The following is a 12,766-nucleotide window of genomic DNA, read 5'->3' on the forward strand; positions in this document are numbered from 1 at the left end:
GTCCTGTACGGGCCTTTCTGGATACAGAAAATGTTTGACTGCTGCCGTGGCCGGCACATTCTCCAGATCTCTCACCAACTGAAAACATCTGGTCAATGGTGGCTGAGCAACTGGCTCGTCACAATACACCAATCAATACTCTTGATGAACTGTGGTATCGTGTTGAAGCTGCATGGGCAGCTGTACCTGTACACGCCATCCAAGCTCTGTTTGACTCAATGCCCAGGCGTATCAAGGCCGTTATTACGGCCAGAGGTGGTTGTTCTGGGTACTGATTTCTCAGGATCTATGCACCCAAATTGGGTGAAAATGTAATCACATGTCTAGTATAATATATTTGTCCAATGAATACCCGTTTATCATCTGCATTTCTTCTTGGTGTAGCAATTTTAATGGCCAGTAGTGTATGTGCTATTGTGGTAAGTACCTTCTGTGATGTTTAAAGCGCTTTCCCGGCGTACTGATCGTTCCATAAAAACACGGGAGAACTGCAGGATGTCAGTAACGTCCTGCCCCGATATTTCGGCACAGCGTCTTCTGGCCATCTTCAGGTGTGTGCCACTGTAGTACAACTACGGTGTTACTCACCTGAAGATCGCCAGAAGACTCTGCGCCGAAATATCGTGGCAGGACGTTACTGACATCCGGCTGTTCTCCCGTGTTTTCATGGAACAGGCACCCTCTGGTACCTTGTTCACAACGATTTGCACATTGTAGATATAGATGCGGGGAAAGAGGTGCTATTCGCTACAAGGTACGTGTCTGTAATTCATTTGGTCATGAGCATATCTCAATAAGGAGCGCGGAAATTCTGTTACCGGTTTGATGATGTCCGTCCGTTCGAAGAAACCATCCTTGCGACGCGTCCAGAAGGTGAGGTGCCCCTTGCCGTGGGTGATCAGCAGGTTGTCGTCCAGCGGGTGGAACACCGCTCCCGTCAGGTCGTCTTGTAGCGTCTAAACACAGTAACAAGCCTTGTGTAAGATATCAGCAACCAAACTGGCTACTCGATTAAGTTCTTTCAGTGTTATAAACACAAGGAACTATTCAATTTCTTCCATTACTGTCAGTGTTGCCTCCGTGACTGTATAAAGTAACCCTGTCACAACTTGTGATTTTATTTGAATGCACGAGGTATTTCAAGCCCTGAGGGCTCATCTTGAGGTGCTTGATCAGTCTACACTAGTTTTCAAATCTAAGTTAATGGTGGTCCTGTTAAGACTACACAGGTATAAAGGGTAGTGAAATGAAAACGACACTGTTGAAAAAAAGTAAACAAGCGGATTATTATTCCAAAAGTAGACTAATTGTCGTAACTGTTAATACATTTATCCCGCAGTGAGAAAAGACGGTCAGTGCCTTCAAGGAAAAATGTTTGCCATTGCCTACGAAACCATGATTGAACACAGGGGCGCACCTCGTCGTCCGAAGCAAACAGGCGGCTATGAACATCTTTCTTCAGGTCTCCAAAACTTCGGAAGTCACATGGGGAGAAATCGGAGCTGTATGGAAGATGCCAGGTTTCGAGACAAAGTTTCGCTGCGGAAACTGCATCTCGCAATGAACTCCACGCCAAATTTCAAGCTTCTGTAAACGACCGCCAATCTTGGGGATTTTGCGTCTGTTTAAATTTGGCACGTTTGTTTCATTGTTTCTGCAACAGTGTTCTAACCCGTTTTGTGTACCACGGAGGATCAGCTCCGTCGTTTGTTAATTTATTTGGTATAAATCTCTCGACTACTGCCGATACAATTTCTTTGAATTTAAGTCACATCTGGTCTATACTTATATTATTAATTTGGAATGAGTGGAGATTGTCTCTCAGGAAGGTGTCAAGTGAATTTTTATCTGCTTTTTGAATAGGTATATTTTTCGCTTACTTTTCGAGGATTTGGGGATTACAATATTCAATTTCGCTACGACAACCCTGTGTTCACTAATTCCTATATCGGTTTTGATGTTCGTTATTAACTCAGGATTATTTGTTGCTAACAGGTCAAGTGTGTTTTCACAGCCGTTTACTATTCGCGTGGGCTCATGAACTAACTGCTAGAAATAATTTTTAGAGAATGTGTTGAGCACAATTTCGGATGATATTTTATGCGTACCTCCGGAATTAAACATGTATTTTCGCCAACATATCGAGTGTAAATTAAAATCACCACCAACTATTATCGTATGAGTCGGGTACGTGTTTGAAATCAAACTCAAGTTTTCTTTGAACCTTTCAGCAACTGTATCATCTGAACTGGTAGGTCGGTAGAAGAATCCAATTATTATTTTACTCCGGTTGCCTACAATGACCTCTGCCCATACTAACTCACAGGAAGTATCCAATTTCACGACAAGTTAAGCTACTTGTGACAGCAACAAACACGCCGCCGCCAACTGTGTTTAGCTTATCTTTTCAGAACACGATTAGGTTCTTCGCAAAAATCTCGGCTGAGCTTATATCCGGGTTTAGCCAGCTTTCAGTGCCTATAACGATTTGAGCATCAGTGCTTTCTATTAGCGCTTGGAGATGTGTAAGGGTTTCGCAGGGAAACTGCTGCAGCATAGCCTAAACGACCTGCCAACAAAATGCGCGCCCACACGTTGCCAAGTGGTTTTGAGTACACGGTAGAAGTTGCGCTGTGAAACCTTTACACACCATTCATTCGGTCCCAATCTCTCACCATGCGATTTCCACATTCTTGACGAAAGAAGTGGTGCACGCCTAGCTACAATCATGGTTACGGAGGCAACCGCAAACATTTTTCTATGAATGCATTGACAGTATTAGCTAATGTGGGACTAAATGTGTTAACAGTTAAGGCTATTAGTTTTGGAATAATAATCACATAACTTACGCTCGTTTACGTTTCACTGCCCGTTATGTAATTACAAAGTGGCACTTGTCGGATACAAGTTTTAAAAACTAAGACAACATAGAAAAATTATTTACTGCTCCAGAAGTGGTTATGTGGTTTTGAAGTACACTACGAGCAGACATATCTATGAACGTCTGTACACTTTTCGTCCTACAGGACAGTTGTAAACATAGTTCAAAACAAGTCAAAGTATATGAAAACGTAAAGGTGCTACCTTTCTACATATACACAGGTGTTAGTACTTCAAGGAAGGCACAAAGGTGTTACATTATTTATTAAACATAGATGCCTTTTGTAAAGCAATAATTTTCATAAATATCAGATGTTATATAATGATGGTACTATTAAGTATTTGTTTGTTTAGGGAAAAATAAACTTTTAAAATAGCTAAAAAACTGTGGCTGTTAAACTCTGAGTTCTAATAGATCAAGTTTTCCACCATTATTTTCTGTATGGAGTACACTTAGGCTGTTGTGAATATCACTTAGTTTGTGTCTATTAAGTGATTATATTAGTAAACTTAATCCCGTTTTCTTTGTTGGCGGTCCAAATATCTAGTGAGTTTGGTTAATTAAGATTTCTACAGTAACTGGAGAGCACGAACCTCACTTACGTGTGTCAGAAATAGCCTCTGAAACCAATAATACGCCACGTCATTTTTTTTAAACTTAGTTTTTTTTTTCAAACAACTTGTTTGACGTATTGCTCTTCATGAAAATGTTAATCTTTAGCTCTCCTTTTTGTCAATTTGCACTAATTTTAAATGATGTTTCCCTAATGTTTTGCATACTATTATATTATACGAACATTTTGGACTAGGTAAATCTACGAGACGGAGTGGAACGCGAAATCGGACCCTTGCTTTGGCTTGCAATCCTACATTCCGACATATGATTCTGCCCGATCATGAATGTTCACGATATCTTGTTCTAAATTCAGCTTATTGTGGAATTTTGGCTCGTAAAAGGAACCAGGCAAAAAATGAAACCAACGTTCGTGGAGCTAAATAATATCCTCTCAAAGTGTCTTGCTATTTTGGACCAAGGTCGATGCAAGCAATTGAGGGAAGTCAGTAGACCTTTATCTGTCGTTTTCGATCAATGTATTTTTCAAGGGGAAACGTTCCATAATGTTCTCCAGCTTCCACAAATATTCTCGAGTGCTGACAAGTATTGCTGATTGTTCTCGACTGTTCTCGAAGGTTGTAGAATACAACTTGGAAATGTCACATATCACAGTGATCTGCACTCCAGCAAAATCTTCCTAACCGATGAGTTATGCAAGCTAAAGAAACAGAAAAAACGTCGAAAATGTATCCGTTTGTAGAGAGAAATTGCGTAAACAAAGAACTGTTGTGGACCGAACAATTTTAGCAACAAAAAATGACTTAGTTCAACAAACAAGGAGGCAAATACATAATATTATCCCAGGAGAAGAAAAAAAATTGAATCAGGATGAAAATGTGAACTTCCTAACAGAATCTCTAAATTCCCTCCATATTTCCGATATGCCCTTGCAAAAGAGCTTCTAAACCACGTCACAGAAGGGGAAGTATTAAATGGACAAGGAAACCACGAATTCTAAGCATTTCAATCGACTAGCATTCACCTTTGAAAGACTCTAGTTTCCAGTACGATGAGATTACGATCAATAAAGAGCAAGGGCAGGCATTCTAGTGTTGCGGAGTAGATTTAAAAGAATGGTGTTTCTCGCACAGACAACTACAAGTAGCGTAATCGCGTGTTGGACAACCACAAATCTTACTCATCATTGCACCGAAAGCAACACACCAAATATATGTAGTTTATAAGAACATACTCCGAATAACTTAGATGCTGTACAAATGAGATAATTACTTCAAATTTTTCCAGTTGAGAAAACAAATTAAAAACTAAGACCTAGCGAAGCGGAGTCGCTTTTAGCTAGTGCAAAATATTTGTTTACACCGCTTAACTAAAGGTAATAGGGAGAAAAAACACAGAAGATTTCTGTTCAGTTCTGTACTGATGCATCATACACAGTACAAGGGAGAGGAAGTCTCCCATTGTTTGACAGAAGTGAAGGAGGAAGATAATGTTGACGTCATCCAGTAATGGGTTCAGAATTCGATAGAGTACAAAATAATCTAAGCTCAAATTAATCTGCAGTAGTCGGTGACATACCGTCACAGTTACTGAAGGTGTGGGGTTCAAATGGCTCTGAGCACTATGGGACTCAACTTCTGAGGTCATTAGTCCCCTAGAACTTAGAACTAGTTAAACCTAACTAACCTAAGGACATCACACACATCCATGCCCGAGGGAGGATTCGAACCTGCGACCGTAGCAGTCGCGCGGTTCCGGACTGAGCGCCTAGAACCGAAGGTGTGGGGACCACACCTCGATCAAAATAACGAAATCATTGACTGTTGACTATGGGAGAGGGCGACGTTGTTGGTTCACGTTTATCTGTGCACACAACATGGCTGCGACAGCAACAGATGGGCGTTCTCGTTCTGGACACATTCACACGCTGCCCATTAACATGTAGTACTGTGTTTGATTGAAATTTTCATAATAGTCTTTCCAATTTTCTGCACACTCTCGTTAGGAAATTCTGTCGCTGTCGTCATTGGCTACTGTCTGGTAGCATGACTGCTGATACGCCATTTATACTTTAGCTGCCAGCTGTGTCGTCACTGGTGCTCACGGGATCGCCGTGTATAAGTGGAAAAGTTTTTTTTCGAGTGGTTATATTTGGGATATATTGTATAAGATGGTATCACTGCTGGTTTCCAGTATCTGTAAATAATCTTCTTCATTTTTGTTTAGTTTTGCTCCGGTTAGTGTAGATATGTCTTTGTGTGCAGTGATATATGTTTCAGTGACGGAGTGATAGTTTCATTTTAAATATTGACAAAATTGGCAATAAAATGTTGCTCTAGCATGGAAGATCAGTTGCTTACCTGAAATAGACTGTGGGTGATGGAAGCTAAAGCATTCGCTCTTCAAGTCTCATAGAAACAAGAAGTGCTGAAAGGAACGCGAAGAAGAAACTTGAAGATGAAGAACTGCAGCGCAGTGAAGACTATGCTTCTACAATGTTCTGAGGCACAATTTAATATGACTCCTATACTTTTTTTCAATTTCCCACGAGTTGCATTTTTCGGAGTTTAGGTACACATATCTCCGTAGATGACGATCAGATAGACTTAAGGAAAGGTAAAGGCACCAGAGAGGCAGTTCTGATATTACGACTGATAATGGAGCAAGACTGAAAAAAAAGACACGTTGGTAGAATCTGTCGATCTAGAAAACGCGTTCCATAATGTCATATGGTGCAAGGCGTTCAAAATTCTGAAAAAAAATATGGATAAGCTACAGAGAAAGACGGGTAACATGCAATATGTACAAGAGCCAAGAGGAAACAATAAGAGTGGAAGACCAACAACGAAGTGCTCGGATTAAATAGGGTCTAAGACAGGGAAGGTACAGATGAGCGGAATATACGCTTGGTGCTGAAAGGAGCGTTAGTCGGGGTACACAAGGTGTTTCAAAGTCTTTGCCTCAAACGTCTAGGGGTGACAGATCACTTCATTGTGAACAACTTTTTTCTTAGAGACAAAATGTTCAGGGTGACACTTCCGGTGACGCTAGGTGTCCGTTAGTATTTACTAATACTGGCGCGACGAAACTTCACCAAACTACCAGATCCTACTAACCAGGCATGCTGCATACTAAACATTCCTGTAAATTGATCGATTTTGAGCAAGAAAAGCACAAGGATGAATGTCTATAATCACAGAAACATATTTTAGAAGAGAATCAGAAACTTTAATTTTCCTCTGTCCCACATCCCACCCTCAATCCTATTTTATTATTCTCTCTCTGCTTTTTTTTCTTCGACCTCTTTATATTCAATTAAATTCTAGGAGTAGTTACGTAGTATAACGTGATGTAGGTTTCGTGGCTGTACACTAAACTGCACAACGTAAGAGAATTAAAATGCCACTTTTTTGAAGCCTAATAATTTTCTCCCATTGCCAGAAAGAAATTCGAAATTTGGTTCGAACGTTCTACCATCTTCCTGTGTAATGATGCAAATATTGTCGCCCTACTATGTAACCCTCGCGCTAGGAAACGCTTCAATCAGCAAAGTGTCGAGACATGTAAAAAAACATAAGCGATGCAAAAAAAGACTCAGGAGGTGTTACAAAGGGCGAGAATGAAACCACCGCTGCCCTTGGGAAGTTCATTTCCACACATTTCGTGGTCGAAAACGAAGAGTTCGCTGTGTGATGTGCAACAGGACGACGTTCTTGACAATCCTTGAGACTGGTGCCTCCCGCCTTGAGTGATGCAACCATTCTGTAAGGACATCCAGGGGCTACATTCTCACTGAGCGCGATCTCACCTGACCGTAAGTTTTTGCTTTCGTATAAAGGATGGAACTGCTAGGACCATTCACATTATTCGACGAAATCTGAACATGACTCGCCTTCATGTGGAGCCATAAAAGAAGAAATTTATGAATTTATTGTGGACCTTAATAATAATAGTGATAACAATAATAATTGTGAAAATGGCCAGCAGTAGCTTCTAGTGTGCAAGTGATACTTACAATAGCAATTAAGAAATAGAAAATTAAAGAAATATCAAGGCATGCTATCGTTATTGTCGACTACCGGATGCAGATATACAACCTTACAATTAGGTCAGATCAGTGTAGGGGACGTCAAACCCAGAAAATTTTTCAAACAAACACAGATCGGAAAATCATCATTGTAGAGCAACGCGTATAAAACTACAGAAATATATGCGAAGAGCACGCAGAAGTTTGTCTGGTAACCGAACATGTTTGGGTGTACAGCTTGACAGTGCAGCTAATTATTTAACTAAATTACTGGTATTACTACAATTTTAGCGAAGCGGATTTACTAACATCACAGAAAATTGACATCTAACGCAACCACCGTGGACAATAATTAAAATTTAATCTAGTTCTGAGAATTCAGTTGAAAACATTATGTTCAGTTAATGCAGTCAGTTACTATGCTCTCAAGCATAACAGGAATGTCTAGGGCCAAGCGTATACTTCCGCACGGTTATCGCTAAATGGCTGCCGTTTTATCGCCGTAGCTCCACTCTGACATTCTTGTCAGTTGCTTTCCCCCCCACGGTAAATGGTTAGCTGTTGTCTTACGACGATCTAACAAGGTGAAAATCGAAACTTCCTATCAGATTAAAACTGTGTGCCGGACCGAGACTCGAACTCGGGACGTTTGCCTTCCGCGAGCAAGTGCTCTACCAACTGCGGTACCCAAGCACGAGTCACGACCCGTCCTCACAGCTTGAATTCCACCAGTACCTTGTCTCCGAACTTCCAATCTTCATAGAAGTTCTCCTGAGAAACTTGCAGGACTAACACTACTGGAAGAAAGGATATTGCGAAGACATGGCTTAGCCACAGCCTGGGGGATGCTTCCAGAATGAAATTTTCACTCTACAGCGGAGTGTGCGCTGATTTTGAAACTTCCTGGCAGATTAAAACTGTGCGCCGGACTGAGACTCGAACTCGGGACCTTTGCCTTTCGCGGGAAAATTCTCTACCAACTGAGCTACCCAAGCAGGACTCACGACCCGTCCTCATAGCTTCAATTGCGCCGGTACCTCGTCTCCTACCTTCCAAATTTCACGGAATTTCTCCTGAGAAACTTGCAGGACTAGCACTACTGGAAGAAAGGATATTGCGGAGACAGCCTGGGAGATGTTTCCAGAATGAAATTTTCACTCTGCTGCGGAGTGTGCGCGGAATTGAAGCTGAGAGGACGGGTCGTGAGTCGTGCTTGGGTAGCTCAGTCGGTAGAGCACTTGCCCTCGAAAGGCAAAGGTCCCGAGTTCGAGTCTCGGTCCGCCACACAGTTTTAATCTGCCAGAAAGTTTCAAAATCAGCGCACACTCCGCTACAGAGCGAACATTTCATTCTGGAAGGTGAAAATCGGTCAATACGATAAATAAATACCAAAGAACTTCTGCAGTTCGTTTACATTGACATACACAAATTAAGCTACATTCAGAGTGGAAGGAACTGGAATGCTGCATCTGACACCTGTGATCTTTATGGCCGATGTCAATGGAGCCCACGATGTAGAACGAGGTAGAGAATGTCATCAAAAGCGTGCAACACGAGACACTTAGTGCAGTAAGCGGGCAGCGCACGTCGGTACTTACGGCGACTTTGCCGAGCAGGTGCCCCCACTGCCACTGCCACACGGAGAGGATGCGCTCGCGGCCGCCGTCCACCGCCAGGACGTAGCTGCCGCCGTTCTTCGCCGTCCGGGGGAAAGACTGAGATCACACATCACTCGCCACTACCCGCTCTGGCTGCCAAGCGGGGAACTAGCGGCGCAGTCGCAGCCGAAGCTGTCTGCTGCTCAGCACTAGCGCTACATAATAGCTAAGCACTCTGGAGAAAGTGTTAGTCACCTCCAATGGACAAACCGGCAAACCGTGCAGCACAGCCTCTACTCTTAATAGTAGCCACAATTCGTCGAGGAAGGCAAGTTTCTTCAGGTCTCCCATCGATTATCAGATCCAGTACACGTAAACTAAACGTAAACTCCGTCCATAGCCCTTGGTTGGCCCATCTGTATTGACATGCCACCATGTCATACTCCGCCAATAGCGGCACTGGATGCAGTATTTTGGTCAACGCACCACTATAGCAGCGGTCGTCAGTTTTCGTGACCCGCAGCCGCTACTACTCGGCCAAGTAACTCCCTAACTGGCATCAGGAGGGGGAGTGCACCCCGTTTCATTCTTATCACTACGAAAAGAATACTTAGTAGTACCAGGAATCGTACTCGGGTCTTCCGAATGGCAATCAGCTGCCCTGACAACTCAGTTACGGACGCGGAATGACTAGATTCAGTAGAGCTGCCATTGCGGGAATGCTGATCGCTACTTTTCACTCGCTGTTTCAAATAGTCCCGCATGTTTCTATGAGATCAAGATTGGGTCATTTAGTGGGTTAATGCGACACGGTTTCCGAATATTAATCAAACCACGTCCGCCCACGGTAGCTGAATGATCAGCGTGACAGATTGTCAATCCTCTGGGCCCTGGTTGGATTCCCGGCTGGGCCGGGGAATTTTCTCCCCCCAGGGACTGGGTGTTGTGTTGTCCTCATCATCATCCTATCATCCCCATCGACTGCAAGTCGCCGAAGTGGTGTCAAATTTAAAGACCGGCACCCGGCGAACAGTCTGCCCGACGGGGGGCCCTAGCCATACGATTAAATAAATAAATAAAATGTAGTCAAACCACAAACGTATGCGTACAATGCAGTGAACATGGTTTAGTCACTTTAGAATGTGGGAGGGTCCACGGTATACTCAACACGAACGTGTAGAAGAGAGAGCAGAATTGGGTCACCAACACTCTTGAGACAAACATCCTGGATTACGTTCATGGTTACTAGGATGAGCAAGCCCAAGTCATGGTACGAAAAACATCTCAAAAATATCAAAAAGCCACCTCCGGCGGAACTACATCGTTCACACCGCGGGTTACATGTCTCGCTAAGCTGTCAATGCACTCGACGCCTTGGATCACTTGAAAAGAAGCCAAATGGCGATTCGACATGCCCCCAGACAGCTATTGTCCAGTTTGTGTTATTTGGCCCATAGAAGGCTTGCAGTTTATGTGCCGCTGTCAGCATTGGCCTTTTGCGTGCTACTCACTTCGAAACGTGCATTACATGTAATTCACTTCTCAATTTTCACTCGGAAACTAGCTGAGATGGACGTGCATCAACTGACATTACCAATTATTGTTTGGTTTGAATCCGGTTGTCAATGACACGATAACACACTCGTTTCCAGTCCTTGTAGGGTAGTATTACGCCGTATTACTTGCCTGTAAGTGGTGCACCATTCGCTGTTGACATACTGGACAGTCGACGTTGATACACCATCAAATCTAGCAATCTTAATTCACTCTATGGTCATAGGGACTCTCAAATACGATGGCTGCCATTATGTTCACGTCTCCACAGCGACACGTTGCTGTAGGTATCCATACAACCGATGGCACACACACATTACTTCACTTGTTTTATTTACGTCAGTGGCTGTGGGTCAGATGTCTGCCTGGAACCAGTTTTAACACCGTGTACAACGCTCCTGAGCGACCAGTGTGGTCTTTTAAGAGGTGACTAATATTTTCTCCAATAAGCCTATAAGAGTCATTCCAAGCAGGTTTAATGACAGTAAAATATTTTCTTTAATATAACTGGCCAGAGCTAATACCTTTTTCTTATTACATACAAAACCATGTAATACGTTGTTCATAATTTATGTTTCATGCTCTTTTATTTATACTTAAGAAACATTATAATACATAATTCTACTGCTCTGCGAAACACTGGAAGCCCTGGAACCACTGTCCCGTAACATGCCACTAGAAGAACCCAGAAAAAAATGGCACAGTTCATTTATAAGGTTTGTGGAAGTGTGCGGCAACACTGGACCATCGTATGACACAGTGGCGATGTAGCATAGGCTCTTCCAGTGTGGTCAACGAGTCTGAATGACGAAGAACGAAGTAGCAGAAACTATCGTAAGGGAAGTGAAGAACACGGTGTTCGATGACCAGCGTATCACCATCTTTTGAACATGACAAAAGTTGCCTGCTCATAGCTTTTACGACATTTTGAAGGTCGCTGACTGCCCATGTATGACGAAAAGGTTCCCCCTGATCCGAGGCAGCAGCTTAAATGTTCGAATGAAGTTATTCCGGTTTAGATTGCGAAAGTATTATTTATTACGATTGCGGTTTCGACATATGGTCATTGTCAAGCATTCAGAAAAGAATCAATTACCAGGATAAAACACATTATGATTAAAAAATTAATAAACATTTAAAACCGAAAATTCGAAGCTACTTTCGTGTGATATTAGGACCTATTAAACATAAAATTGTGCTGGAACATATTTTCCAGCTGTGCAGCTGTGTAAAACCAGATACACGCAGTGATGTAAATCTACCCACTGTTCTATACACAATGTGAACACACGTGAAGAAGCTGATAACATAACGGCAAACCGCTAACACAATAGCAAAAACGACTTCCACTATAAACAGTCAAATCAAAAAATTGTGTAGCTGTCGTGGTCGATGGAGCAAAATGGCGTCATTTTATAGTGAAAGCTGTTGTAGCTTCGAATTTTCAGATTCGAATGTTTCTTAGTTTTTTAGTCATAGTCTATGTTCAGAACAAAATTTTATCTTCGCATCAGATGTGCGCTGATAGGAAACTTCTGGGCAGGTTAACACCGTATGCCAGCCCGAGACTCGAGCTCAGACGATTGCCTGTCACGGGTAAGTGCCCCACCGACTGAACTACCCAAGCACGACTCACAGCTTTACTTCGGATAGTACCTCATATCCTACCTTCCAGACTTCACAGAAGTTCTCCTGTGGAACTTACAGGAATAGTACATCTGGAAGAAAGGATTTTACGGAGACATTACTTAGGCCCAGCTCAGGGGCGTTCCTAGAATGAAATTTTCACTCTGGAGCAGAGTGTGCGCTGATGTAAAATTTCTGGCAGCTTAAAACTGTGACCTAGACCTAGACTCGAACTCGGGATCTTTGTCTTTCGCGGGGAACTATTCTACCGACTGAACTGCCCAAGCACTAGTCATGTCTCGTCCTGGCCGGCCGAAGTGGCCGTGCGGTTCTAGGCGCTGCAGTCTGGAACCGCGAGACCGCTACGGTCGCAGGTTCGAATCCTGCCTCGGGCGTGGATGTGTGTGATGTCCTTAGGTTAGTTAGGTTTAACTAGTTCTAAGTTCTAGGGGACTAATAACCTCAGAAGTTGAGTCCCATAGTGCTCAGAGCCATTTGAACCATGTC

At 42.8% G+C, this 12,766-nt stretch overlaps 1 protein-coding gene and 1 non-coding gene across 2 annotated transcripts in view; one reads left to right on the forward strand and one right to left on the reverse strand.

The window, feature by feature from the left end:
* The window catches only part of LOC124789696 (echinoderm microtubule-associated protein-like CG42247), a 327,329-nt gene that overhangs the window by 99,881 nt on the left and 214,682 nt on the right, over positions 1-12,766 (reverse strand). The window contains exons 9-10 of the mRNA XM_047257139.1: positions 9,080-9,175; positions 819-956 (exon numbers count right to left, since the gene is read on the reverse strand). Of these exons, the coding sequence (XP_047113095.1) occupies positions 819-956; positions 9,080-9,175 (234 nt within the window). The remainder of the gene's footprint in view (positions 1-818; positions 957-9,079; positions 9,176-12,766) is intronic.
* Positions 8,691-8,767, forward strand: Trnas-cga. Its single transcript has one exon. It is a non-coding gene; the product is annotated as a tRNA-Ser (tRNA).

The sequence above is a fragment of the Schistocerca piceifrons genome, chromosome 3, assembly GCF_021461385.2.
Source record: "Schistocerca piceifrons isolate TAMUIC-IGC-003096 chromosome 3, iqSchPice1.1, whole genome shotgun sequence".
Classification (NCBI taxonomy): Eukaryota; Metazoa; Arthropoda; class Insecta; order Orthoptera; family Acrididae; genus Schistocerca; species Schistocerca piceifrons.